The sequence below is a fragment of the Emydura macquarii genome, unplaced genomic scaffold (assembly GCF_026122565.2).
Source record: "Emydura macquarii macquarii isolate MOO-44397 ecotype Brisbane River unplaced genomic scaffold, CSIRO-AGI_Emac_v2 contig_2473, whole genome shotgun sequence".
NCBI classification, from domain to species: Eukaryota; Metazoa; Chordata; order Testudines; family Chelidae; genus Emydura; species Emydura macquarii.
The window spans coordinates 15969855-15997221 of record NW_027132610.1 but is presented as its reverse complement, the minus strand read 5'-3'; the positions used below and the strand labels follow the sequence as shown (position 1 = coordinate 15997221).

Here is a 27367-nt window from a genome sequence, read left to right as displayed (position 1 = left end):
GAGTGGAGCAGAGATTCTTGGCCTGGAGAAGTCCCCAGCAGATGTAAACCTGAGAAGCTGGCTTCTGTGCTTTTCTTCAGTGTAGCCCGTGGTACAGGGGGGTATAAGGGCAATCGAGGGGCACGTCTAGCATGTGGATGGATGCGCAGGTGAAGTGGCCAGAATGGAAAGCTCGCCAAAAACTGCTAGCTTGCACACAGCTCCTTGGGGAACATGGCCAGCTAGCTCAGTTCACAACAATCACCAGGCTGCTCTGACCTGCAGCTGGGACCAGAGTCAGCAAAGAATCTGGGAGCTATAGCCAGCTCCCTATCAAACTTTTCAAAAGTATATTAAGTAGTAAAGAGATCCTGGGAATGGTATAGGCCCATTACTAGATGGAGATGGTAACACTGTTAATAACAGTGCAGAAAAGACAGATGTGCTCAGTAAATATTTCTGTTCTTTACTTGGAAAGAAGCAGTGTGATGTGCTTGTGTGATGACAATGAAGTACTTTCCAGTCCATTAGCAACCATGGAGGATATTAAACAACATCTGCTAGGGATAAATATTTTTAAATCAGCAGTCCACAACAACTTGTACCCAAGATTTCTTAAGGAGCTGGCTGAGGGGTCTCTGTCCTACTGATGTTCATTCTAATAAATCCTGGAATATTAGGACAATTCCAGAAGATTGGAAAAGTTATCATGTTGTGCTAATATGCAAAAAAGGCAAATGGTATGATCTGGGTAACTACAGGCTAGTTAGTCAGACATCACAATGGAAAAGCTGATACGGGATTCAATTAATAAATAATTGAAGGATAAGAATATAATTAATGCCAGTCAACGTGGTTTTATGGAGAACAGATCCTGTGAGACAAACCTGCTTTCATTCTATGATGAGATTAGAAGTTGGGTTGACAAAGATAACTATGTGGATTTAGCAAAACAGCGAGAGTCCGGTGGCACCTGAAAGACCAACAAATTTATTTGGGCATAAGCTTTCATGGGCAGAAACCCACTTCGTCGGAAAAGCTTATGCCCTGAGTTTTGTAAGGTGTTTGACTTAGTATAACATGACATGCTGATTAAAAAATTAGCATTATGCAATATCAATAAAGCACACAATGAATGGATTAAGAACTGGCTGGCATATCTCAGAAAGTAGTAGTCAATGGAGAATAATCCTCAAATGGGGTTGCTTCTAGTGGGGTTCTCTAGGGATTGATTTTAGGCCTGATGGCATACAACATTTTCAACAATGATCTGGTAGTAAACATAAAAATCACTGCTGAAGAAATCTATGGATGAAGCAAGGATTGGTGAAGTCGTACATGATAAGGACAAGGCAATATTACACAGTGATCACAATCGCTTGGTTAGCTGGGCCCATTCAAACAAAATGTGTTTTAATAGAGCCAAATACAAAGTTTAACATCTAGGAACAAGGAATGCAGGCCATCCCTACAGAATGGAATCCTACAGAATGGAATGCATCCTGGAAAGCGGTAACTGTGAAAAAGATTTAGGGGTCATAGTGGAAAGCAACTGATCATGAGCTCCACATGCAATGCTGTGGCACAAAAGGCTAACATGATCATGGAATGTATAAACAAGAGAGCAGGGTTGTGATTTTACCTCTGCATATGGAGTTGGTGAGAGTGATATTAGAATCCTGCATCCAGTTCTGGTGTCCACATGTTAAAAAAATGCCGATAAACTGAAGAGGGTGCAGAAAAGAACCACAAAATTGATTTGAGAGCTGGATAATATGCCTTATCATGTGAGACTTAAGAAGCTCAATCTGGTTTGTTTATCAAAAAGAAGATTAAGTTGTTATTTGATTACAGTGCATGAGTACCTTCATGGGGAGAAAATACTGGGTACTAAAGGGCTCTTTAATCTAGCAGAGAAAGGCATAATAAGAATAAATGGCTGGAAACTGAAGCCAGTGAATTATTTTGGAAATATGGCATAGATTATTAACAGTGAGGGAGATTAAAAACTAAAACAAACTACCAAAGGAAGTGGAGATTCTCCATTTACTAATGGCTTCAAATCAAGATGATGCCTTTCTGGAAGATATGCTTTACTCAAACACAAATTACTTGGTTCAGTGAAGGGGTGACTGGGAGAAATTTAATGTACAAGAGATCAGACTAGATGATCTCACGATTGCTTCTAGCCTTAAACTCTGAATCTATGGAGCATCTAATGGAAAATGAACACAGCACAGAATCTACACAAAATCTGAAGCAGGTTCTGCTCTTCCTATTCTAAGTTTTAGCTCCTTATATATTGATTTTCTAAAACTTTTATTTCTTTCCAATTTCTATAGCTGTAAGTTTAGCCTCAATCAGGAGCACTAAGGTAACTTTCAATAATAAATCTTTCTCATTTTTAGTGTGGCCGTCTGTCACTCAGTATCTTTGGAAGAGCCACTTTTCCATTGTGAAATCTCCCCAACTCTTCATGACTGCCATCCTTGTGCTTTAACTTCTCTCAGAGGCATAGATATAGCTGGTTCAAAGGGCCAGCTGGGCACACATCTCCAGGACCAAGGTAGCAACAGGTCTTGTGCCTTTATGAGTAGATGTCTTTTTCTTCCACAGAAGACATGTATTGTACCAAGGGCAGCTTTCAGCCCTACATGCAACAAAAGCTGATGTCTAGCATGGACATCATCACGCCTCCTTCAAGAGCCTACATCGTAGTGAGTGTTTGCCATCTGAAATCTTAGGAGCAAGGCTACCTACAGAATTCGGTACTTTTTCCTCATACAGACAGCTGGTGCCTTTCCAAACAGCAGCACTAACCCATCCTCTCGCTACATCACATTCCCAACTCCTGCCAACCCACAGAGCTGATCTTGGAGACTGACCAGGGAGGAGTCATTTCATGATGTCAGTAAGGTACATAATACAATACAAATAAGAATTTGAATTAAGATATTAAAGAGGCAATAATATCCACCATATGGTCTTTGCTAATATGCTGTTAAACTGCCACAATGAGGATTAACTATGATGGCAAAAGATAAACATGTTTCATTTAAGAAGCATCAGCTGTAATTTTTTAATGCCAACAGATAATTATATTTTCACCACTATTTAAATTAAGATATCTCATGTCTTAATGTTCTCCAGTAGATCAAGAATCACTAGTCAGAAAACTAGAATTCTAACACATCTCTGAAGTTAACCTATATAAAATCAGATTGTATATATATACAACTTTTCAGAAATGCCAGATGCCACTCAATATAAGACTAAATAACTTTCTGGGTTAACATTTTCTATAGATGCAGAATTTGGCAAATTATTATTGGCAGAATTCAGGAATCGCATTTTATTAACTGATGAATAAAGCTATAAATAACAGTCAGCTCCATCCTGTATCCTTCAGTGTAATATACTGTGAAACCAAATTACCTGAGCTATTATTCAGTGAAACAAGAAAAGAATGGAGCTTGTCTACTGCAGCCAACATCCCTTCTCTCATCTCATATTTCTCTAGCATCTATTAGGCTGCCACAGTCAAAAATATTTGTATCCAAGCCCTGATACTATTGCACAGCATTATTATAACCCCTTTTAGGCATTAGTGTCTTTCTGTACGTTCTCATGTCACCAGCAATCTATTTGATCCCTTAGAGTACTCAGTTTTTCACTTTAAATCTAATGTGTCTCCTTAATCTCTTAATACTTGTGTTTGGACCTCACATTACTGACTATTGCCTTTATTATTTTTACTGTTGGCCATGTCTTTCTATGCATAGTCAGTAGCTTAGTTTTTATGTTAAATACCTAAGGAGTTTGCAATAAGGACAGTCATCTTGGAGAGGGGTGGAGGGGCTCATCACTTGGCCTTTTCCCTCCTTTTTTGGCTCTGCTGCTCCAATTGCCTCCCCCACCACTTTTTTGCCCAGATGTTTGTTGTTGTTGATGGATTTGTTTGTTTTTTAACTCAGCTATTCAGGGGACACCAAAAACATTTTTTGCCCTAGCAGCAAAACACCTAGGGCCAGCCCTGTTAGGTAGTTCATGTCTGTACAGAACTTGAGAGTACAGAACGTTAACTGAGGCCTATCATGCTTACTTCACTCACCTGAGTAGTCCCAATGAAATCAATGGGCCTACTCAGGTGAGCAAGGCAAGCTAAATTTGGCTCTAAAAGTGCTAAGCATAATAGAATCAATCCAATTCCTACTGAAGTCAATGGGAGTCTTTCCACTGGCTTTAATGGGAACTGGACTGGGCCCTCTACATGCCCCACTGGGCCCTGTACATGCCCCACCGTAATCACCTGCGGACAAAGGGCATGGAACCTCTCTTATTCTTTATGTTTATTCTACATAGCTCTTCACTTAGCTGTGACTGTTCAGCCACATACAGTAATGACCAAAAACCCCAATGATTTATTTATAGAAAAGATTTTTTTATACTGTAGTGTCAAACTACTATTTAAATCTTTTGGCAAAGCTTATTGTGAGAAGTGTGGCATGTGGAAAACTGGACACCAAAACAGCAGCAAGAAGGCCAGCAATAAATCAGAACCCTATTCAGTAGTTGGCAAGGGTATGTTGACACTGCAATATAAGACCCACAGTGCAGCCACGGCTGACTGGGTCAATTGACTCGGGATCATGGGGCATGGGCTGTGGGGCTAAAAAGTGCAGGGTAGTGGACTTGGGCTCAACCCAAACATCTACACTGCACTTTTTAGTCCCGTAGCCCAAGCCCCGCAAGTCTGTCGACTGACCTAGGCTCTGAGACTCAGTGCTGAAGGTTTTTTATTGCAGATTAGACATAGCCCAAATATGTACCACTGATATAACACAGGATGCCCCAGATTTTAATGCCAAAGATAAACGTAATTGAACTTTTCCTCCCATCACTGACATTCCCAAATCCCACAAGAGAATTCACAAAAGGTTACTGCAAATAATTCTTAATGTTATTTCAGTATATTGCTTCTTTAAGATCTACCTAATATCTTGATACTAGTCCAAAACTTCTGTTCCTAAATTATTATTATACCACATACTGGAAGCCACATCAATGTTGTGGCTTTGAATAAATAGCACTGACACCTGTTTGAACACTATATTTACATCCAGGAACACCACACTGCTCTCTCTCAAAGCAGGAGGGGGGGATTGAAATTCCAAAAATGTTTTATGCAATGTTTATATAAATAAGGGATATGACACACAGACAAAATAGTGATACTTTATAAGCTCAATAATGGAAGATTTCTCTAAATAGATGATCAGTGTTTCTTTAATTAAGATAATTTCTTGCATAAACATATGAAATTATCTCAGAAGTTACTTTAAATGCTTAATATACAGACATCTCTGAAAGGTTCCTTTATTCTATGAGGATCTAACCAAATGGTAAATCAGGAAAATGTGCTGCAGTGTTAAGGCATTTAGGGATCTGAAAAGAAGAGTTCAAGTACGATTTAGCCAATGATGTAAACCGTCATTTTCAGCGAGCCTGGGCTTTCCAAGGCTTTGGCTTAAAGATGGAAAGATTGCTCAAAACAGCCCTAAATCACAGATTCTTGTTTCTCTCCTTCACTGGGGATCCTCTGCATTCCTGATACAACCACATGAATCTTTGTTTCCTCATTCAAAATCATTCCTCTCTCAAGGCACCATATCACAGCCACAATAAAGCTGGCTAGGAAGAAGGCCGTTCTGACAAACTCCAAGCTGCAGTCTGGCGGTGAGGGTTACTGTTGAGAGTAGGGCTCTACAGGAAACTGTTTACCCATCGCATGAGAATTTGAAATTTTGAAAAAATTTCCCATCTCAAATCAGGACAACTCAACCTTAAAAATATTTGTGATACAAAAATCTTTAAAAAAAAATTTAAAAATTTGAGTGGGTCAATCAAAATGTTTTGTTTTTATCATTTTGAAGCATTCTGTTTTATTTCAATTTTATCTTTTTACAGTAAATTAACTTACATTTTGAAACAAAAAATTATTTTGAACTGAAAAATGGAACTTTTATGAAATAGTTAAAACATCCTATTTTGGCATTCTCAAACCTTTTTCTTTTCAATTTTTTTTTAAAACAGGAAATTCCTCATAACCAACCCTTTCCCACAAAAAGTTTCAGCTTTGACAAGTCAGCATTTTCTGATAAAAAAAACATTTAATTGAAAAATTCTCAACCCGCTCTAGTTGAATACACCTGAATCATTCCCACCAGGCCTCAGTCCTATTCTTAAGTGCCCTGAGCACCAGATAGCTGACAGAGGAAGAATAGGCGGAAACAAATCAGAACCACTGCCATTAAAGTGCCAGACAAGAGATAAAAGACTCAGCAACAAGTTCACAAATGTAACATGAACTAGGGGCCAGATTCACAGTCGGTGTAAGTCAAGGTAGTTTCACAGATATGAACAGTCTTATGTTAATTTATACCAGGTTAAGATCTGGTCTTCAATATTTCAAAGGCATCTGTAATATCAAAATAGAAAGGATAATTTTATGTGCAGAAATATGAAGCCATGCACTCCCTGATGGCAATGATAAAAAAGAAGACTTTGCGTTTAATACTTCCAGTACTGTATGAGGGGCTGAGTACTGGGAGCAATGAACACCTGTACTCCAGTACCAGCTCTAGCATTGTTGGCTGTGTAACTCTTGACAGAAAACAACATATTTGTCAATGTTTTTCCCCATCTGTAAAATAATTCTTCCTCACCTTATGAGGTATTTGAGAATGAATTAGTGAATGTATGTGCAGTACTTTGACATTATATTTCCAGATTCTGAGTATGTTCTGTCTATTTTGCTCTGCACTAGCAGTAGAATCTGGCCATAAAATCAGTGTAACCCATCTGAACTATATTTCTTGAGACATGAACCAAACTCTAAGACGAAAAATGACAATTTTTCATAGATTGAACAAGACAGACATTTAGCTCCACATTCTCATTAAGATTACATAAAATAAATCTGATGCAAACAGGGCATAAAATGAAGGTAGAATACGGTTCTTAAATTTCAACTATGTATTTTCTGCAGTCATTTCTCATGTAAGAAGCAAGAATGCTCCACAAAGCACATAAGGGGATATTGTGTGGAATTTTCTGAAGGAGGCACAGGGTCTCAATGCACTGAAACTAATTTGTGCATTAGCTTTCATTCCATATGGATTAGTGCCATTTTGCATAGTTGAAATGCTAACCCTACACATATACAGAAGGCACCATGTATCAAGTTGTCTTGACTTCTTTAACACTGTAAAGTTGCCATACTTATTACAGCCTATCATAAATGTATTATAGTATGTATAAATTACACGTCTGTCTTACACAAATTAAAGGCTCAAACATTTTTAGTTAAGGTTGAATCTCTGTCCTCAACACAATAAATAGACTTATGTACTGCAGGAGTCTCTGAATAGCTTGTGATTCTAACTCCCATAAAGATTTACTCACAATAACATGGGTAAAATCCAGCAGGTCAGCCATCACCCTAGATTTCCATTTCTTCCTACCACTGCCACTTCTGCCTCCTGTATTCTTTCTTGCTTTCTGGTGATATTGGTTCCTTTGTTGTTAATCTTAACATGTCAAGGGATTTCAGAGGGTTAAGCTTTAAAATTCTCTACATTTAAATATTTGCTCATATGAAGAGGAGGATTTTTCCAACATTCTTCCTTTCTCAACTTATCACTATAGTGTGCATGATTAAAAGAAAAAAGTGTAAGTGTGGTTCTTGTGCCACTCCACATAACCAAAGCCCAATCCCTGCACCAGGCTCAACAAGTATGGATCCTCAGCACCAATGTGGACTCATTTTAAGGTCAATGGGACTTCACACAGGCACAGAGGTATATATCAGCAGATCCCAATACAGTACAGAACAGTCAATCCGATTACATAGAATTACCACCATTAGAAATTCAATACAGTTACCACATCATAATATCTGAGATAGTACAGTTATTTCCTGTTCTAAGAAAGGTGAAATTTGTCCAAGAGATCATCCTTATAAAGAAGCTTGCTGTCTTAAGAGACTGCCCCCAAATAATTCCCAATCGTAGTAAGCACAACTCTGCCCAACCTTTAATAGAATATTACTTTTGAAAGTGTTTCTTCAATACAGGTTTTGACTTAGCTAAAATAATATTTATGGAGTAATTTGAACAAACATTTCATTTGTTGATCAAGTCATATTCTGATTGATTTCACTGGGGCCACTTGTAGACTGTGTTGCAACTCAACCAGAGTTAAGCGTTCCCATGGGAAAAGCAAATTGCTTATTTTACACTTTTAGGTGGTGAACGATAGCCATCACAACCTTTTTTACTACTGCAAGATTTCAAAAGGCAATGCTAATTCAGGAGACAGAAATCAAAACAGGAGAAAACTGAAGCATGTCATATATAATTCTATTGTGGGTTTGGGTATTCAGTACTGAGTCTTTCACTTCTTAATGTTGTGTTTCTTTCAGAAGCAGCTGGCTTTGAACCAAAACCATGGAAACAAATGTCTCTGCACCATTGACATTCTGCCAAAATCTACCTGACCTGCGCAACCGAGGCTTTGATGTCTTTTTGAGGAGAGGTAAAATATAGAAAGACAAGTTTCTGCTTTTTTCTCACATGAAATTATAGATCTTAAAGAGCCTGCTAGTATAATTTAGTTATTATTCCAAACAAAGAAAATTATTAGTGTGTCAGTCCCAATTTCATCCCTTCCAAGTTCTTTAGCCAACCATTTCTCACAAAATATTTTGAAATACAATGCAACTCAATGTTTTCCAGAGTTTAAATAAATACTAAAACATTAATGTGTTACTTTATCACTTAGATAAGGTATATGTAAAATGATAATGTATCTGGCAAAGCCCTGTTGTAAATACCCAAAGAGTTAGAAATTCAACTATCAGCTTTGAAGTATAATAATTCTTTGTATTATTATGAAAAAAATCATACTATCACAGGTTACAATTGGATACAATAAATACTTCTGCCCCTCTGCCAAGTGGCAGCAGATGTCCGGGACCTTGCAGGCTGGCTTCCCAGTGAAAGAGAAATCATGACATATAGTCTGGGTGTATTCTAAGTGTAACTTGTTTTATCTATACATATATACCAACAGAAATGGCCAAATCCTACACAAACCGACATGGCCATCAAGAAGCTCAGCCCATCGCCAATGCACATTTCCTAGGGAGCAAAGTCTCAAGAAGTGACTCCAATCACAGATCAAGGCAGACAGACTCTCCAGCTGCTCACATTGCTCCCTCTACCCAGAGACTTGCATAACAAAACTGACAGCACCACATAGCTAGTCTTCCTAAGACTGGATATCTGCTCATACTCTAAGAAAAAGAACTTGGGAGACTATTAGTAACACACCATTAGGTGACTCTTGCCATAACAATACTACGGTATTACATGTAAAATATATCCCACAGTGTTTCATTCACATATGTGTACTTAATCTTTCATTCTTCTGATTTAGGCACTAGTTTAATTAAAATATTTTGGAGAAAATACACCTGAGGCCATAAATGATTCATTCATCTTTGGTCAATGAGCCAGTGCAGATTAGCAACCACATTTTGAAAAGTGGCCTCTAATTCCAAGAGCATCATTTGTGCCTCAGGAGACATTATCTCTTCCAAAGTACCTGGCACACAGGAAGGGGTACACTCTGCACCATCCAGAGGATGGTGTAGAGCTCTCCCCATTGCATTGGCTCCACCCAATGGTCCAGCAAGGATGGGTGCAAGGCTATGGCCAACCTCTTTTGGGGCAATCTGCTAACTAGGGAGAGGGGGAGCTATTGCAGTTGGTTGTTATGTGGACAGTACTTCTTGTTTTCGAGTGTGTGTGGAGGGGATACAATCTAGCTCAAAATAGTTTAAGAAAAAGATTTGGCTGTTAAACTAATTAGAACTCATTGCTGGTTACACTTAAAGCAATTTAATGTATTGAAAAATATACTAAAGCATCTGAACTTAACAATCACCTACCATGCCATAAGTACATCTACACCTAGAAAAATCTCTGGTTATTCCTGAAAATGCAACTCACTGGGGGAAAGTGATAATAAATTAGCCATATTCAAGCATATTGTTTCCAAAATCTTGCATCAATAGTTGTTTTATACGGGTAAACTGTTTTCGCTGAAGAGCAACTGTTAGATATTTTTTAAATAGAAACATTTTTCCACTACCCCACAAAGTCTCAATTATTGAAATTCATCTGTTACTGATCACTCCGAGTAAGGACCTGCACCTGACCAAATCCAGGATGGATTTGGAGAACGGCACAAGTGGAGCAGGGACTCCGCACAACCTGTGTGCCGAAAAGCGTGGGTCTATGATGGCTCCTAATATGCCAGTGCAGAAAGAGGTAATGGCCCCTGTGGACAGGAAACCCCATATGGGGCTTCTGAACAGCAGCAGCCACAACTGCATCTCATAAGCTGGCGAAATAATTGCAGAGAGGTTATGCTGCAACCGTGTGCCTGGGTTGGAGGTACACAGAAAAACTGCATAAAGCCCCATAACTTGAGCTTTATGTAGAATTTGAGGATTTCACCCTTTCTACCATAGCAGTCTAAGTATCTTTCATCAAATATAAATTACCATTCCTTCAAAACCACTTTTTGTAGCCACAATATTAATAGTCCATAGCACTGAAAAACACAGAAGTTGGTGAAGTAACGGCATGCATGAGCTTCCTGTAATTAACCTAAACATCTGCACAAAGTAGCTCAATCCGCAGAAAGCTGTTTTAGAAGATGAGTACTTACCACCATCTTCAACAGTAAAATGGAAAAGGTCACTTGTGCTATTATCACCGTCTCTTAAAACATAACATATCTTCATATCATCAATATCAGCTGGAAAATGTCAAAAGAAACACATTTTAACTTAAACGTAAACATTAAGAAACAATTTGAATAGAAACACTTAACAAATATCATTGCTTTGTTCACCAGAGGTCTGACTTCTCTGTTAGAATATGTCTACACTGCAATGTTAGCCCAGAGCCCAACCGTGGGCTCCAGAGCCTACAGTGTATTATCTGATTACATTATTATCCCATATTTACATTACATTATTATCCCAGATTTCCTAGTGCCCTCCCAAAATGTGGTGCAGTGTGGAAAAACTTGACTACCCACCAAACTTGACTGTCCACAGGACAAAAACGTCAGCCCAAGGGATTGTGGGATGCTTTCGGCAGACTCTCAGAGCATGAGTGGGGTTGTGCCTCCACTGCAAAGCAATGTGGCTTGAAGACTGGGTCCTGGCTTGACTCAGGCCTGGACACTCCATCCCCATGGCATCCTGGGACCTTGGGTCTGATCCCTGCGTTAGCGTGATTTGCGTGTATATGGAAGGTGGGTTAGGTTGGAGCCTCAATTTGAACAGAACCCTAGATTTACACTGCAGCGTAGCATACATGTAGAGTCAGAGGATTTCAGTATTAATGGAATGCATGTTTTTAAAAAAACAAGTTGACTGTTCTTTCCTATTTATAGACATTTGATAAACAGAACCCAGAGGAAATGCACATGCATATGTATTATGAGTGCTGGTTAGAAGATGTGAGCAATGGTAAGGGTTTTACATGGGGCGGGGAAGAGGGGTTGTTTTGTTTTTGAGCTTTCTTCAGCTGAAATCTTCACTAAGGGCCTGATTCTCCTTCCGTTACTCAAGCTGAGTAGTACCTTTGTAAGAAGTCTAGAAATGGTTCTTCTCAACATAGATAAAGGTTGCAGAACTGGTCCTGAGTGCCTTGCCACTCATTCTGAAACATATGCTAACTTATAGGAATTAGTGCCATCTACCGTTATATGAGGTGTGTGAAGCATGATCATTCAGACCACTACATAACATTAGCTTTCTGGATCAACAAACTGTACAGCAACAATCTGGACAATAAAAAAGGAGAAAGGGAATCAACCTTGCTGGTTGTACAACAAGGGAAAATCTTGAAGTTCAAAGGAAACTTATAGCCATTGCTTGCCAACACTAATGAATGCTGTTTCAAGGAGGTGCACTACATAGTCTAAAAGAGAATGGAGGAGTCGAGGTAGATTATTGTGACCGAAAAGTGCACAATATAGAAGTGTCAATAACAACAAGATTACTAAAGCTAGAACCCACATTACTTGCCTAGCTCTTTCAAATCCATCCTCTGAATTTACTCTTAGAACAAGATTTTATTAAACTATAAAAGCTTAAAAATTAAACAAGGAATTATTCTGTGCTATATTTTAATTGCACTATTTCATGTCTTTCCTTATTTTATACTTAATATTTGTGGTAAAACTTGCTTTTTTCATTTTAATTATTGCACTGGATTCTAACATGCCTGTATGCAGTGTGTCTGATATCAAACAGAATCATGTGGCCAAATACTGCCCTTACTTATACAACACCAAACTGAACTGAAACCAAGTAAATCCCTTGAATCCCAGTTCAATGCCCTTGCCACTAGACCATACAGACCATCTACTGTACAGAATATGGCTCACAATCTTTATAACTGAGCCATCACAGAGGTGCTCAGATACTAGTGATGGGTGCCACTGAAAAACCTTAACAAATTCAGTTACACTAGAGAGAAGAGAGTTCAGTAATAGAGAATTCAACTTATTTAGTTTAATAGATCTTGGAGCATCAGTTGCAGCAAGATAAATAGAAGTAAAGAAAAAAAGCAAAAAGCAAAACAGTTATTTGTTAATGTGGTATTTTCTGGTTTGTTTATGAGGTGACATGAATTCTTTAGTAAATACAAACTTGTCTTTATCACTTACTTTGAAAGTGAAGTCTTGTTCCTCTCAGCCATACAAGGCATCATATCATGAATAATTTTAGACAAAACTTTAGAAAGTAATAGCATTTAAGTGGAACTCAAGTATCATACAAATTCTCCGCACAAGTGAGGGCATGTATATTGGTTGGTAAAAACATACCAAAACCATTGTCATTAGAGGTTGTGTGCCCTCTCCATAATGTATAGCTCAAAAACCAGACGTATCTTTTATGTTAAATAAAGAGTATGTATGTCATTGCATAATTATCTTTTGTAAGTATTTTTTACTTTCCTTTAAACACAGACCTCCTTGGTTAATAAAGAGAATGTGAATGAATGTCCTCATGTCAATATAGCAAAAAATTAGAACTCTGATCCTGCAAACACTTACACAAGTGCTTAACTTTATACACACAAATAGTCCTATTAAAGTCAATGGAACTAACATTCATAAATCCAAGCACCCAAATAAATATTTGCAGGATCAGTTCCTAAAACGATCACATCTACCAGCCAAAATTTTATATTTAGATAAGCATCCTATATGGATGGTCCTTCTTTCTGTTTGTTGAACACGTCTTAGAGTTATTTGAGCTAACTTACATTATCCTTCCATAGCTCATTTGGCTACATTAGCACTTTCTTAGTTGCAAGCAGTAATGCAACCCTGTGGCTGCAACCGCAGTTGAACTCTTGCAGAACAATTTCTGGAACTGTGGCCTGATCTGCAATCCTACAGCTTTCTCTTTGGCAAGGATTACATAAATCTGTTAGCCACACAAGATTAGAAATTTGGTTTCCCAGTTAAAATTATGCCAAACTGATTTGACTGTCATGAGATTTTCCCCCAATAATGTACTTTTATTCTTTATAAAAAAAAAAAAACATTATCGAATGTCTTCAAAAGCACTTGCCTGAGTAGGGAGAGGTATGGAGCCATACCATCCCAAAAGAACTTCAGGGAGGAATTCTGAGGAAGAATCCGGATTGCAGCACATTCACTAAATCCCATACATGGCACCAGATCTGCTGACTGGTGTATTCAGTTTAGACATCAGGCAATGGATCTTCCCTCCTCACTGGCACTTTTGGGATATCATATGCCCCAGAGGATTGTGCCCTGTTGTTTCACACAGTTGTAAGGTGGGCTCCCTGTGCTTTCACTTCCTGGCCCACCCACAGAGCTGCAGGTCACGGTCTTGCCCTTATTAATCAGACCTAACCAAACTGGACTGGGTAGACCCCAAAATAATACTTAACACTAAGACAGCACTATGCATGTTCAAAACACTGTAAAAACACTAGTTAATTAAAAGCTACACACATTTTATTTTATGGGAAAGACTTGGCGGCTTGTTAATAGAGTTTGCCTGTTCATAGTCAATTATCTAATTGTAATGAATATCTTCTACAAACAAATTCCAGCCCTGACTTGCAGAGATGAGTGCTGTGCGATTATGCATAAGCAATTTTCTTAGTAAATATTTTTGTTCTCAGTAGAACTAAGAGAAAGTTTGAAATTACTGGCTAGGGAGGGTTTTTTTGTTTTCATACATTCTCCACCTTTGAAAACCTTGCTAGCCCGCGGAAAGCTATATGACAGTAAATAAAGAAAAGAGAAAAAAATAAAGCAACAAAAAGTAACGCTTTGAAGTTGAAAAAAATTGAGTAATAGAAAATAGTTTTATTATAAATTTTCAAATGTTACTTGGTTGTTGGGCTTTTGGGGGGACTTTTTATTCTTCTATCTTGCTCTTCTTTTTTCCTCTTCTTTATATTATATTAATATTTTTAAGAATAAGAGGGAAGAGAGAGAGCAAGAAACAATCCCATATATTTGCAAAATCTTGGAGCTTATTACCATGGGGCTAGGGTGACCAGATCACAAATTTTAAAAACTGGGGCAGGGGGTCTCCATAAATTGGGACAGCTGTTCACCCTACATGGGGCTCAACTCTGCTAACTTGTGATTTACCTATGTGACTAATTATTATTTGTAGTATTGTAGTGCCTAGGGGCCCTAGACATGGATCAGGGCCCCACTGTATCCCAATGAAATCCACTGACTACTCAGGTGAGCAAGATACTACCTAATGTAAATGTAACCAAAAATATCCAACTTCCATTAGTAAGTCAAACCACCAACCCACATTCTGTAACTGAACAAAGGAAGACATACCATAGGGAGAAAACTTGAACCGGATCACCAACTGTAAATGCAAACTCCTCCACTATGTGGTTTGCCCAATTACAACGCTGACATTTTGGCTGAAGTTTTTGGTTTATCTGAAATATTTGGGTGGTTTTCTTCCCAGCCTTTGGTAAAATATTAGCAGCTACTGAAAAAGCCACCTTCCCATATATAAAACAAAAAGTTACTGTGTGGCTAACATTTTTTCCCACTGGGCTGATTGCTGCTAAACCACAGTAGATCTCAAATCAGAGGAGTTCTGTCCTTCTATAATATCAGTCTGTTCATTAATACAGTTATGGGGGTACCATCTTAAGGATGGGAAAACAATGTGGGCACAAGCGTTTTCCCCCTTGCTTCTTTCACCATCCAATAGCTAAAGCACCAAGGCGAGGATTCGTGGCAATAAAATGGCCTCTCTTTGTTTTCTGGGGGCAAGGAGTGGGGTTTAAGACCAGAGCCTTCAAACTGCTGCATACCTCCATACTGCATACCCAGTGACGTTCATGAACATTGAGGGCATTCAGCTCCTCACGGAAAGTTTTCTGTATGATGCAGGATAGGGTCCTTAAATAGGGAAAAGATACGATAAAAAAAGAAAGAGATAGATGGGACTAGGAGACTCAGGGAGTCAGTAACAGGAAACCCCCACCAACTGGAAGGATTCTTGGCAGGCTAAAAAAAACTTGTGTTCACAGTGGGTCCCGAAGAGGGAGAGTCCAGCAGAAAGGAAGAGAGGTTGTTGGCTTGCACGTTGTGTAATCATTTATACCAGTGCAGCAGGAGAGTGAAAAGGGTGTAAAAGGCTACCATTCTGGATCTGGTAATGTTTTACACACTTTGCGCCTGTGTAAATGGCTGCACAAGGTGCAGGGCATCAGTGAATCAAGTCCAGAATTATGTTCATGCTCCTCACACTGCAGAAGGACTGACTAAGCTTCTGTCACGACCTGCTGAAACTTCAACCTTCTATGTCTAGGCGAGAATTTGTAGCTCCCCAGTACTGATAACCCTTGCCATACACACAGCAAGAAATATGGAGAGAAGGGCATCTGAGGTGAAAGGGAGTGTCAATATCTTTTCATCCACAGCTTCCACCTCCAGGTTTGCCCTACTAATACTCCTGCAGTTTCTGATAAGTGGAACCTTTTTCTCTTTCCCTGTCCCCAGCAGGGGTGATGTCACCCATCCTGCACTTGCCCTTGACTAGGGCCTTCCAATTTTGCAAGACTGCTGCCCCTAAGCAGGGGTTCCTCCATATCTTTCCCAATGTCTTCCCCCGCCTGGAGTTTCCTCCATTGCCCTGCTACGGGACTGCTCCTTTTCTCCCCAAAGCTGCTACCTTCCTCACCCCATAGATGCTGCTCCCATGTTCTTTCCTCCTTCATTTGAAGGCACCTCCCAGGTCTGCCTCCCTTCTCCTTGCTGTTGGAAGCACACGCTTCTCCCTGCTATGGCTGGGAGCACTTCTGCAGTCAAGGTGCTGAAGGCATTTTAACAAACATGCTGTGTAAACCTGCTCTGAGCAGAGATAGACACACTACACCTAAAAACACTGGTGCCTGATAGAAGCCTGAACTACACTAGCACTAGCACTACTGGAGACCACAGCTGGTAGCAACATTGGAAAAATTTTGGCAGGAAAGCCTGCTGCAGACAACCCTGAGTATATATGCACTGTGGGAGTGGAAGTAACTCCAGAACTCCCCAATAGCTGCAAATGTCCAGTTTAGGATTAGGCAATTAATCATGTATATGGCACTGTAGTTGTCCACCCTGCTGAGTACAGCCTGCAAAGTTTTACTGCTTGGCCTCTTACACATCCCACCTCCAACACGCTCCATTCTTCTGCTACGCAGGGTGTAGCAGCCAGAGGGCTGCATATCTATTGAACGGGGTGGGTGGGCCACGCAAGTGGCAGGCAATAACAAGCTGTCAGTATTCCCACAAAAGAAACTGCTTGATTATCTGGAATGCTGTACAGGGCTTTGCTCCTAGGAATATACATGAAGCAGCCCCATTTCAAATGTAAGACATGGCCCTTAAAAAGGAATATTTTCACTCAGGAGTGCACACTCCCTGCACTACTCATTGATACTCACCACTTCAAAAGGTCCTAACACAACATCACAGGGAATGTTAATTTATACATCAGCTTGGTTGGCTCCCACAGTTTAGGCAGCTTGAATTTCCTACCATATTGCAATGATTTGAGGCCTTTTTTAAGGTTTGCCCATCACTGCAACTCTTGGGACACCTTTGGCATTCAGTCAAATGATGTAAGGTTTGTCTGCTTGCTGGTTTTGCAACTCTAGCAAACAAACTCGTTACAACTAAGGTTCCAAGAAGCAACACCTTTCTTTTACTTAGCCAGCTATTAACTAACAACAACTTAATGCTGAAAGTTCCCTAATGAATAGCTCATACACCCTTTCTGACTGAAGGAGGTTATTCCACAGCCTTGTTTTAAGGCTTTATTTCAGTGCATATGGCATATGTGGTTCCCATCCTAATTATACCACCTAGTACACTAATACAGTTTACAAATATTAAGCTGCATTGACATAATTTAAAAACATTTACATTTCCTCTTATTTTACCACAGACTTTGTGGTTTAAAGTTTGTGCAATTAAGACAATAAGGTAGTCCTGAGATATTTGCTCCTTGATTTTGGGGATAATTTTGCTTTTAAAACTATGTAAAGTGCATCTAGACAGTACAGTGACTGGCACCTTAAATATGTTATGACAGATAGTTAATAATAGATGACTGCAACCTTAGTATTTTCTAAGGAAAACAATTTGAAAAAAATGTTATGGGTTTCTAATGTTTTATGGACCAGTCCTGTAACCTTACTCATGTTGAGTAGCTATAGTATGTGATACTCAACATGAATATAGTATGCAGATCATTTAGATTATAAAATCTTCAGGGTAAGAACTGTCTCTTACTCTGTTTTTGTCTGCAACATTGTTGTAGATGTGTTGATCCCAAGATATTAGATAGATAAGGCAGGTGAGGTAATTATCTTTTACTGAAACAAGTTCTGTTAGTGAAAGAGACAAGCTTTCGAGCTACACAGAGCTCTTCAGGTGTATATCTCAAAAGCTTCTCTCTTTCACTAACAGAAGTTGGTCCAACAAAAGATATTACCTCACCCACCCCTGTCTCTCTTATTCTGTTTGCACAGTACCGAGCACAATGGGTATCTGTTTTCTGTTGGACCCTGGCCACTACACAAATATATATTATTAGAAAAGAATCAGGCCCTTAATGTTGTAAACAGGCTCTCTGAAGAGTTTCTGGGAGCAATTATTTCAGAATTAAGTACGCTTCATTCCTGCATGCATGTTTCCAAGTGTTCTAAAAAGAGAGCATCAGACATAAAAATACCTTGTGTGAACTCAGTGATACTATGGTTGCCTTTTCCCAGGTGGATCAGGAAGCCATGGCGAGGAGCCTCTGTGATCCTGATCTTGAGGGTAACGTGAATGCTGTCCCTGTCTTCCACTTTGAACACTTTGTTGGTAATCATAAAACCCAAGTGGCCAGTAGTCAAAACACGGAGAGTAGGGGCACCCTTGTTCACTACAATTTGGGGTACACTGTTGTCCACAGCCATTATCTGAATGTTGACTGTTTGGGGTTTCCTTGTTTCAAACACAGTGTCAGGGAAGACATAGAAATCAGAATGGGTCCCATCTGTAACAGTGAAAGAAAAGCTGTCTTCAGTGGACTCTGTGCCATCCTGTTTGTAGCTTATAAGGTTTTCATTCAGATCTTGTTTGGTAAAGGATGTGACCGGCTTGGTGTTATTGAACACGAGCTGACCATGAACTGGCACTTGGGTGATAATAAATTTTAACAACATATCAGGGGTGTCTCTGTCTTCCACAGTCAGTTCAAAGGGGGTTATCAGTTTATTTTCATTTTCGCTCACCACCAGGTTATGGATTGTGACCACTGGCTTTTTATTATCCACATCATCAATGGAAATTCGGAAAGTACGAAAAACTGGGTTATAACCATCAGTCACTTCAAACTCAAAGCTGTCCATTTTCACCTCATCTTCTGAGGTGTGAATGTAATAGATTTTATTGCCTGCTAACTGGAGCTGACTGAAAGTTGTGATGGGCACCCCAGACTGATCTGTGCATTCGAGATGGCCACGAACAGGTGCCCTGGTAATACTGAAAACCAAGTTCTCATCTGGGCTATTCAAGTCACTGGTACTCAGTAAGTCAGTGGTAAGTGTAACTTTTCCCCCTTCCTTCAAGGATACCCCTTTGCTGATCACGTCTGGGAAGACAATATCAATGCTACCTATGGTCACATAAAAATATCGGTCAATGAGAGGATTTATCCCATCTGTCACATCAAATTTGATAAGATCCCGAATACCTTCTTGGCCAAAATGCACATACTGAATTAAGTTTCTGTCCACTTCATCTTGGGTAAAGTTCATTCCCAGCGTGATATTTTCAACCCCACCTGAAAGTTTTATTCTCTGTAAGAGGCCTTGTCCTGGCCCATACCTTATAATGTAAGTCAAGGTTTTGTCTTCAGAATCTAGATCAGTAGCCTTCAGTATTCTGTTGTGGATGATTTTAGTCTCCCCTATTTCAATTTCCAGCCCATCATTGATGGTCATTCTGGGTGTCTCATCATCTACAGGAATAACCAGGATGAGCACAGTTTTCTCTACCGTATGTTTACCATCTGTGAGTTTCACTTCAAAGCTGTCTTCCTTTGTTTCAGAGTCATCATGTTCATAGATAATGCTGGAGCTCTCAGTTATCTGATCCAGGGTGAAGCTCTCCACTAGGACTGTCCCATTGACCAGCTGGTTCACAATGTGGCCATACTTGGGTAACTTAGTGATAATAAAGATTAGTTTATCAGCAGGGATATCCCCATCTGCTGCATTAAGGATGGGAGTATCAATAACCAGGCTCATGCCTTCCATCACTACAAACTCCCGCATGAATATTTCAGGCTCTTCATCATTGGTTGGGATAATGACAATAGGGAAGAAGTGCCTTTCAGAAAAGTTAATGCCATCAGAGCAGCGGAAGGTGAACCTGTCTTCAACAGGCTCCACACCCTTATGGATGCTCTGAATGTAATAAATGTGCCCTTGCCTGACATCTTTCAAAGTGAAGGCACTTATAGCTGTACCTGCTCTGGATTTTTCAGATCCTGGGGCTGGAGAGATGTTCTCTACATAACCAGAGGTGGGCTGAGCAATTATGGTGCACAGAATATCATCACTGGGGCTATCCACATCTTCAGCTCTCAAGTGGGCCTGTGTAATGATCCTTTTGTCACCCTCCACTACCATTAAATGTTCCCCCACAAAAACCTCTGGGGCTTGATTGTCAATGGGGAGGATGGTCACCAGCACTGAAACTCCCTGAACAACGTTGCCCCCAATACTCCACTCTTCAGATAGGTCGGACAGCGTGAGGTTAAAGGTATCTTCTTTGGGCAGCAGCCCTATTTCACCACCAGTGTGCACATACGCCACAGCCCCATCCAGCAGGTCTCTCTGGGAAAACCTCTCTGCAGGCACCCCTTGGACCAGGATGTCCCCATGTTGGGGAGGATCCTCCACAATGAAAGTCAGCATCAGGTCGTCCGTATCCTCGTCTGTGCCCTGGATGACGTTAGTGGTGATCTCAGCAGCACCATTCTCCAGCACATCCAAGTAGGAGCCAAGTGTCCCTGGGGGCAGCTGTAAGGTGGGCACCTCATCATCCACAGGGTGCACAGTCACCTTCAGTGTGATGGGCACCACATGGACCCCATCACTCACCTCCAGGCTGCAGGCATCACTGTGAGACTCTGCACCGCTGTGCACGTAAACCACCCTGCCATGTTTAATATCCTCCAAGCCAAAGGCTGCTCCCAGGGCCAGGCTATGCCCCGAGAACTTCAACTGTCCATGCTGGGGAGCCTGGGTCAGGGTGAACTGGAGGTGAGTGGGCTCCGTGTCAGTGTCGCTGGCATCCAGCTCAGCTGAGCCCAGCACATGGCTGCCCCCCTCATGGACAGTGAAACCGCTGTTGGTGATCTCAGGGGGCTGGTTATCTATGGGCTGCAGGTAGATGATGAAGGTGCCATAGGCAGCATTGCCAGCTGCATCTTCCACCCGGTATTGGAACTGGGCCAGACGGGGAGCAACCCCCAGCTCCTGCTGTGGAGGCTGGTAGGAGATCTTGTGGTGGTTGATCTGTGCCTGGGTGAAGTGCATCACCTCCACTGACGGGTCATCGGTCAACACCAGGGATCCCAGGCGAGTGCCCTTGGCCCCCGGGGCATGGTTGGAGTCGGTGTCAGTGGGGGGCTGGGTGATGGTGTAGTGGAGCTCCCGGTCCCCTGAGTCCTGATCTGTGTAGCGCAGGTGCTTCCTCCACAGGGGGGTCACCTGCTGCTCAGCCACCACCAGGCGCAGGCTGCTACCACCATGCAGCACCGGGGCCAGTTGGTCCACTGGATGCACCCGGATCACAAAGTTCTGAGGCCCGGAGCGGTTGGGTGGGTCGTTGTCATCCTGGACCCTAAAGACAAACTGGTCCAACACCACCCTGGAGCTGGGGCTGTGGGGCCCAAGGTGCCGGTAGAAGACACGCCCCTCCATGATGTCTTGCTGCAGCCACTCACTCACCAGCCTCTCATAGAGTGGGGGGTCCCCAGCTGAGCCCAGCACCCTCCTCCAGGGGGAGCCCCCGTTCTCACCCTCCCAGCCCAGGGGCGGCTGGGCCTGACGGAACAGTAGCTGCCCTGCGGCGGGGCCAGACTCCAGCATGAAGTGCAGCGTAGCGTCATCCGAGTCGATGTCAGTGGCACTGAGAGCACGGGCGGGGATGGGGACCGTGTCGCCCTCAGCCAAGGACAGCCCCGTGTTGGCATTGAGCAGGGGCGGCTGGTCATCAACGGGCACCAAGGTGATGGGGAAGAGGAACTCGACACGGTGCCGGGCACCACCATCCTCCAGCCGCAGCACCAGGTTGTCGCTGAGCGGGGACTCGCTGCCATCGTGCTGGTAAATGACACGTCCGGCTGCCAGCTCGGCCACCGTGAAGTGCTTGCGGGCCTGGGGCTCCCCCGCCTCTGGCTCATCCAGCAGGGCCAGGTGCCCGTGCCGCAGCCCTGCCACCAGGCTTACTCGCACCTGCTCCAGGTCGTCCTCGTCGCTGATCAGCAAGCTGGGGCTGGGGCCCGGACCGGAGAGAGGCCGCGACTGCCCCTCGTAGAGCACCAGGCCCGTGTTGCGGGTCACCACGGGGGCCAGCGTGTTCATGGGCTTCACCACGATCATGAAGGCGAAGGGCTCGGAGGCGGCGCCCTCGGGGTCCAGCACCTCCAGCTCCAGCTCGAAGAGCCGCTCCCGGGCCGAGTCCTCGGCCGGCGGCTGGTAAGCGACCCGCAGCTCCCGCACGTCGCGCTGGCTGAAGGAGGCGATGGGCAGGCTGCGGTCGTCGGTGCTGACCACGTGGCCCTGGCCGGGCCCGAAGGGGGAGGTGACGTTGAAGAGCAGCAGGTCCGGGGCCGACTCGCTGTCCTCGGCCGCCAGCATGTCCGGGGTGAGGGCGGTGAGCACGAACTGGTCCACCTCCATCATCAGCATGGCCACGAAGCTGGGCCGCGGAGGCGTGTTCTCGGCGCCCGCCCGCAGCCGCACCAGCACCTGGAAATGCTCCCGCTTCAGCAGCGCGCCGCCGCCGCCGCCCGCCTCCCGCAGCTCCACCACCATGGGCAGCAGGTCGCGGTTCGGGGAGCCGCCGCCCGCCGTGTGCCGGTAGCGCAGGCCCAGCCGCAGGAACTCCTCGCACTCCCACCAGGCCGAGGGCGACGGAAGGCCGGCCGCCGGGTGCCACTGGGCCGCCGGGTGGCCGAGGAGCTCCCCGTAGCGGGGCAGTCCGCCCAGCCCCGGCAGGACGCCCACCCTGCAGCGCTGGCTGCCCGGCTGGAAGGCGAACTCCAGGCTGCGGCCGTCCAGCGCGTTGCTGGTGCCCAGCAGGCTCTCCACGGTCAGGGGCAGGTTGCGGGTGACGATCTCCAGCTGGGCGAAGAGCACCTCCACCTCCAGCACCAGGGGCAGCACCACGGCGCGGCTGGGCGAGTCGTAGCGCAGCTGCAGGCGGAGCCGGTCGCGGGACGGGCTGCGGGAGCCCAGGTGCCAGTACTTCACCTCGCGGGGGCCGAAGTCGCAGGGGAAGCGCCGGGGGATGAGGCGGCCCGGGCGCAGCCACAGCGGGTCGTCGTCCAAGACGCGCAGGTGGCACCGGTCCCCCGGCTGCACCTGCAGCACCAGGTCGCTCAGCGGGTCCAGCCAGACGGAGCGGCCGAAGGGGACGCGGAGCCCGCGGTTGGCCACCACGATGGAGGCGTCTTCCGGGGGCCCCAGCGCCGAGGGGTAGGAGAGCGCGGGGCTACCCGACGGGGGCGGCTGCTGCGCCCGGACCCCGCCACCGCCTGCCAGCAGCAGCAGCAGCAGCGCGGGCAGCAGAGTCGGTGCGGCGGGGCTGCAGTGCATGGTCCCCGGAGTCCCTTTCAGCACGCCCCGGCCGGGCGCTGCGCAGCCAAGCCTCGTCCTCTGCCCGCAGCCGCTTCTCCTCCGCCCAGAGTCCGTCCTGCCGCCCCGGGGCCCGAGCCACCGTCCGCTCCGCGCTCCGCAGCCCTTCCAGCAGGTTGGGTTATAACCCCCCCTCAGCCTCCTGTCCCGGCCCGCGGCAAACAGGGGAACACGGCAATCCCTCCCCGCCCACCTGACCCCACACTCTCCAATGAGCACCCGAGGGAGCGCGGCCGGCGGCGGCGATTGGCCGGCAAGGCTTGCCAATCATCCAAGTCAAGCGAGGACAGAAAAACGCCCGGGTGCAACAGGTTGCAGGGGAGAGGAGGGTGCAGAATCTCGGGGGTACGGAGGGAGCCAGATTCAGGGGTGTTAACACACTCCTGCCCGAGCATCCCTCTCTGCAGGAGGGGTCTGTCTCCCCCTTGCCCCAAGGAGGGCAATGTAACACACTCTGCCTGGGCGCTCTCCCGCTAACGAGGGGAGGCTCCTTTCTATCTAAATCCTCAAGCCCCGCAGGGAGAGAGAGTTGAAACACTGCCTTAAAATTCATCCTCAGCAAGGATGTCATTCCCCCTCTCTTCCAAAGAATGCAACTACTCCAGGCTACTGCAGCTTCTACAAAATACCACCTAGAGCAGAGGAAACAGTCCGGGGAATTGCTCAGTTGAACTAAAAGTTAATAAATCCAAGAATTAAAGGGGTGGGGGCAGTTTCTTTTCTTGCCGCGGCTAAAAGAGGGAGACGAGTTGTTTAAAACTGGCCAAAAAAAAAAATAATAATAATGGAGAGAAAGGGGGAAGGAAGGGGGGAGGAAGGTGAAGATGGAAAACCGGAGGAGGTTAAGGAAAAAAGTGCCCCAAGGCGCTGAGAAAGCAGGCACAGTGCAGAGCTGTCATTTGAGAGATATATGGCTCTGTTTTTGTTGCAATAATTAGAGTGCAAACTGTGTTAGAAATCTGCTTGTCAGCATCACATTTCTTTGCACTAGAAAGAAAACTGATAAATATCTGTAGGGCAAAATACATTAAGTTATATCCAGTTTCACTCTTTGGGGGTAAGCAGTTGTGGCAGTGGAAGAATAAAAGCTTAAAATTCTTTCTGTCCCTTGTGTTTGTAATTTTTTTTTTTTTAAATAGAAACTACAAGGCGTAGAACTTTGCAGAAGAATTAGTTTCCCTTTGGATTTTTAATACGGGAGCATGGCCTTTCTTTCAATCATCTTTGTCACCTGCTAAATTTCTGTCTGTCATGAAAATTTGAACGCAATCTGTAAAATACCTCCAGAACAGTTATGGGCAATTCAAAACAAACAAACAAAAAGTCTTAGAAAACTGATATATTTTATTTTTAAAAACTATTTGAAATTAATTTATTTCTTTAAAAGGGGAGCTAAAGTGAGATTGTTTTCCTTACAGAGCACTGAATGTGGAAGATTAGGTGGCAACAGCCATGGAAAACACTGAAAAGAACATGCTATTTGTATGATTATCTAGACTTAGTTGGAGTTATTTTACAATTTGGGATAATGAACATCAGAGAGGTGACACACCTTTACACCCTTAGATGGGTCACTTTGTGACCAGCAAATTAATATAATTTTAGTATAATATGAATATAGCTATTATTAAAAACATATTTGTGGTTGTTATAATTACTGTACTTTAAACCTACAAGATTTTCTTACAAGGGTAGAAACACCTAGGTGCTAGTAACCCATTATGATAGGTGCTATTATGAGAACCTGAGTAGAAAGAGACAGACATTAATTTTGTTAATTGCAACATTATACAAAACAGTTTACCCTACATTTTCTTTTAAATTTCTGCTTTCCTAGCTTTAATGAAAGATGAAGAAATGACACAAATGGCTCCCATGTTCAAGGATGTCCCTTAGATTAAGAAATGCATCATTGGAGATGATCCTTTTTATAAGAGATGTGGTGAGGGAGATTGCTAGGTGATGGAAGTACCCCACATTCCGGGATCTGGAGTAAAGTTGTCTGGGTTTTATTTTTTTTAAACAGGAGTTTGGGGGTTGGAGGGTGGTTGAGCGCAATGTAAAGGAACACCTTCCTTCAGCAATGTAAGTTAATTTGTTAAAGGGGTGTTATCTATTTAAATTTGACTTTGGGTAGGTTTTGTTAAAAATAAACTTTCAGCCACTGTAGGTCCAATACAAATGTTCTCATGCTAAATTTAGTAGAAACAGGGTTTTGGTTTTTTTAAATAAACTTCCTTCTCTAATGTTTGCAACTGAAATAATGCAGATTTCTTTAAAAGGACATTGAAGCCAGAAAGTGAAAAAAGATTAGAAGTCAATTACAAACAAAGCAACATTGACTAGACTTTCACTGTTCGTCTTACAAAAAAGCAAAACCAAACAATATGACTAAGAAAAAGTGCAGTCATTTTAAAAGTCAATTTCTGATAAACAAAAGCATTATTATTAGTAACACAGGTAAGGAAGAGTTTAATCTGATAATTAGTTTAGTTCAACCTGACAATTAGTTTAAACAATTAGTTTAACCTGGTCCAATTTAGAATTTAAGAAGTTACACCGTTCGTGATACAGAGGTTTGATCTACTCTATAAATACTGCATATAAATTCCTAGTTATCAAAGTCTGCCCTCTGTTGTTATATAATAGTCTTACATGCTAACACGTGCAGGGCATGATTACCATTATTACAGTACTCCTGACAGGATTCCAGCCTTACAGATTTCATGTCAGTAATGCTATTAAAATAAATGACTAAGAATTATACCATTCAATTTAAATGAGACCAATTACTTCCAAATCATTTTTGTATGCTTCTAGATGAGTGCTCCCCAAACTAGTGCTAGGTGGGCGTGGATGAACATTCAGGTGTGGATGTTGCGGGGTCCAGGCCAGCCCCCATGGGGAGTACAAAGGGAGAGCAGCTCAGCCTTACTCTGGCCCCAGCCTAGCTCTGCCTTCATTCCTTCTCTGTCCCTAGGTGAGCTCTGCCTCTAGTCCCAGCTCCTTTCCCATCCCAAGTTTAGCCCCCAGCTCTGCCTTCAGTTCAAGCTTCTCTGCTGAGCCAACTGTGCAGTAATGGAGGGGTAGGAGTGGCATAGACAAATTCCATTACTGGTAAGGGGGGATGCTACAGGAAAAGTTTGGGCACCATTGCCCTGGACAGATAGCACCAATAACAGGTATCCGTATCTTCTTAACCTACAATTAAATAAAAACTGTTTACACTACTTCCTGTATGTGTTGAATGCCTTGCTAAGAGGAGGAATTCAAAAACAAAAACTTAATGTGGTTGGTGGGGGCATTCAGACACACACTGATTCCTAGATTCTAAGGCCAGAAGTACTTTCTCTATTAGATTGAAAAGCCCTTTATTAAAAATTTGTTCCCCATGTAGGTACTTATAGATTGTAATCAAGTTATCCCTCAATCTTCTCTTTGTTAAGCTAAATAGATTGCGCTCCTTCAGTCTAACAGTATAAGGCAATCTATTTAGCTTCAGCAAATTATCCACCAATCAATGATTATCAATTGATTATCCACCAATCACTAGTTACTATTGCAGGTCAACTTTAAAGGTGCCAGTTCTGCAATCACTAGACCCCTCTTCCCATGTGGAGCTCCAGGAGAGCAGGCAGGCTCCCTTGACTCCATTGAGGATACCTGCACTGAGGAACATGCAATATCAAGGACTAAATGATTGTATCATGGCTGGTTAGACATACAGATAGTTTTGATCATCTGTAGTTTGACATGTGAGCTCGTTAAACTTCTATAGTAGGCATTTAATAGATTAATCTGAACTC

At 43.0% G+C, this 27367-nt stretch overlaps 1 protein-coding gene across 1 annotated transcript in view; it reads right to left on the bottom strand.

The window, feature by feature from the left end:
- FREM2 (FRAS1 related extracellular matrix 2) overlaps window positions 1–23676 on the bottom strand; it is a 186929-nt gene extending 163253 nt beyond the window's left edge. Inside the window, exons 1-2 of the mRNA XM_067563038.1 lie at window positions 18377–23676; window positions 10777–10866 (exon numbers count right to left, since the gene is read on the bottom strand). Coding sequence (XP_067419139.1) covers window positions 10777–10866; window positions 18377–23522 — 5236 coding nt within the window. The 5' untranslated portion in view covers window positions 23523–23676. The remainder of the gene's footprint in view (window positions 1–10776; window positions 10867–18376) is intronic.
- Window positions 23677–27367: the final 3691 nt, after the last annotated feature.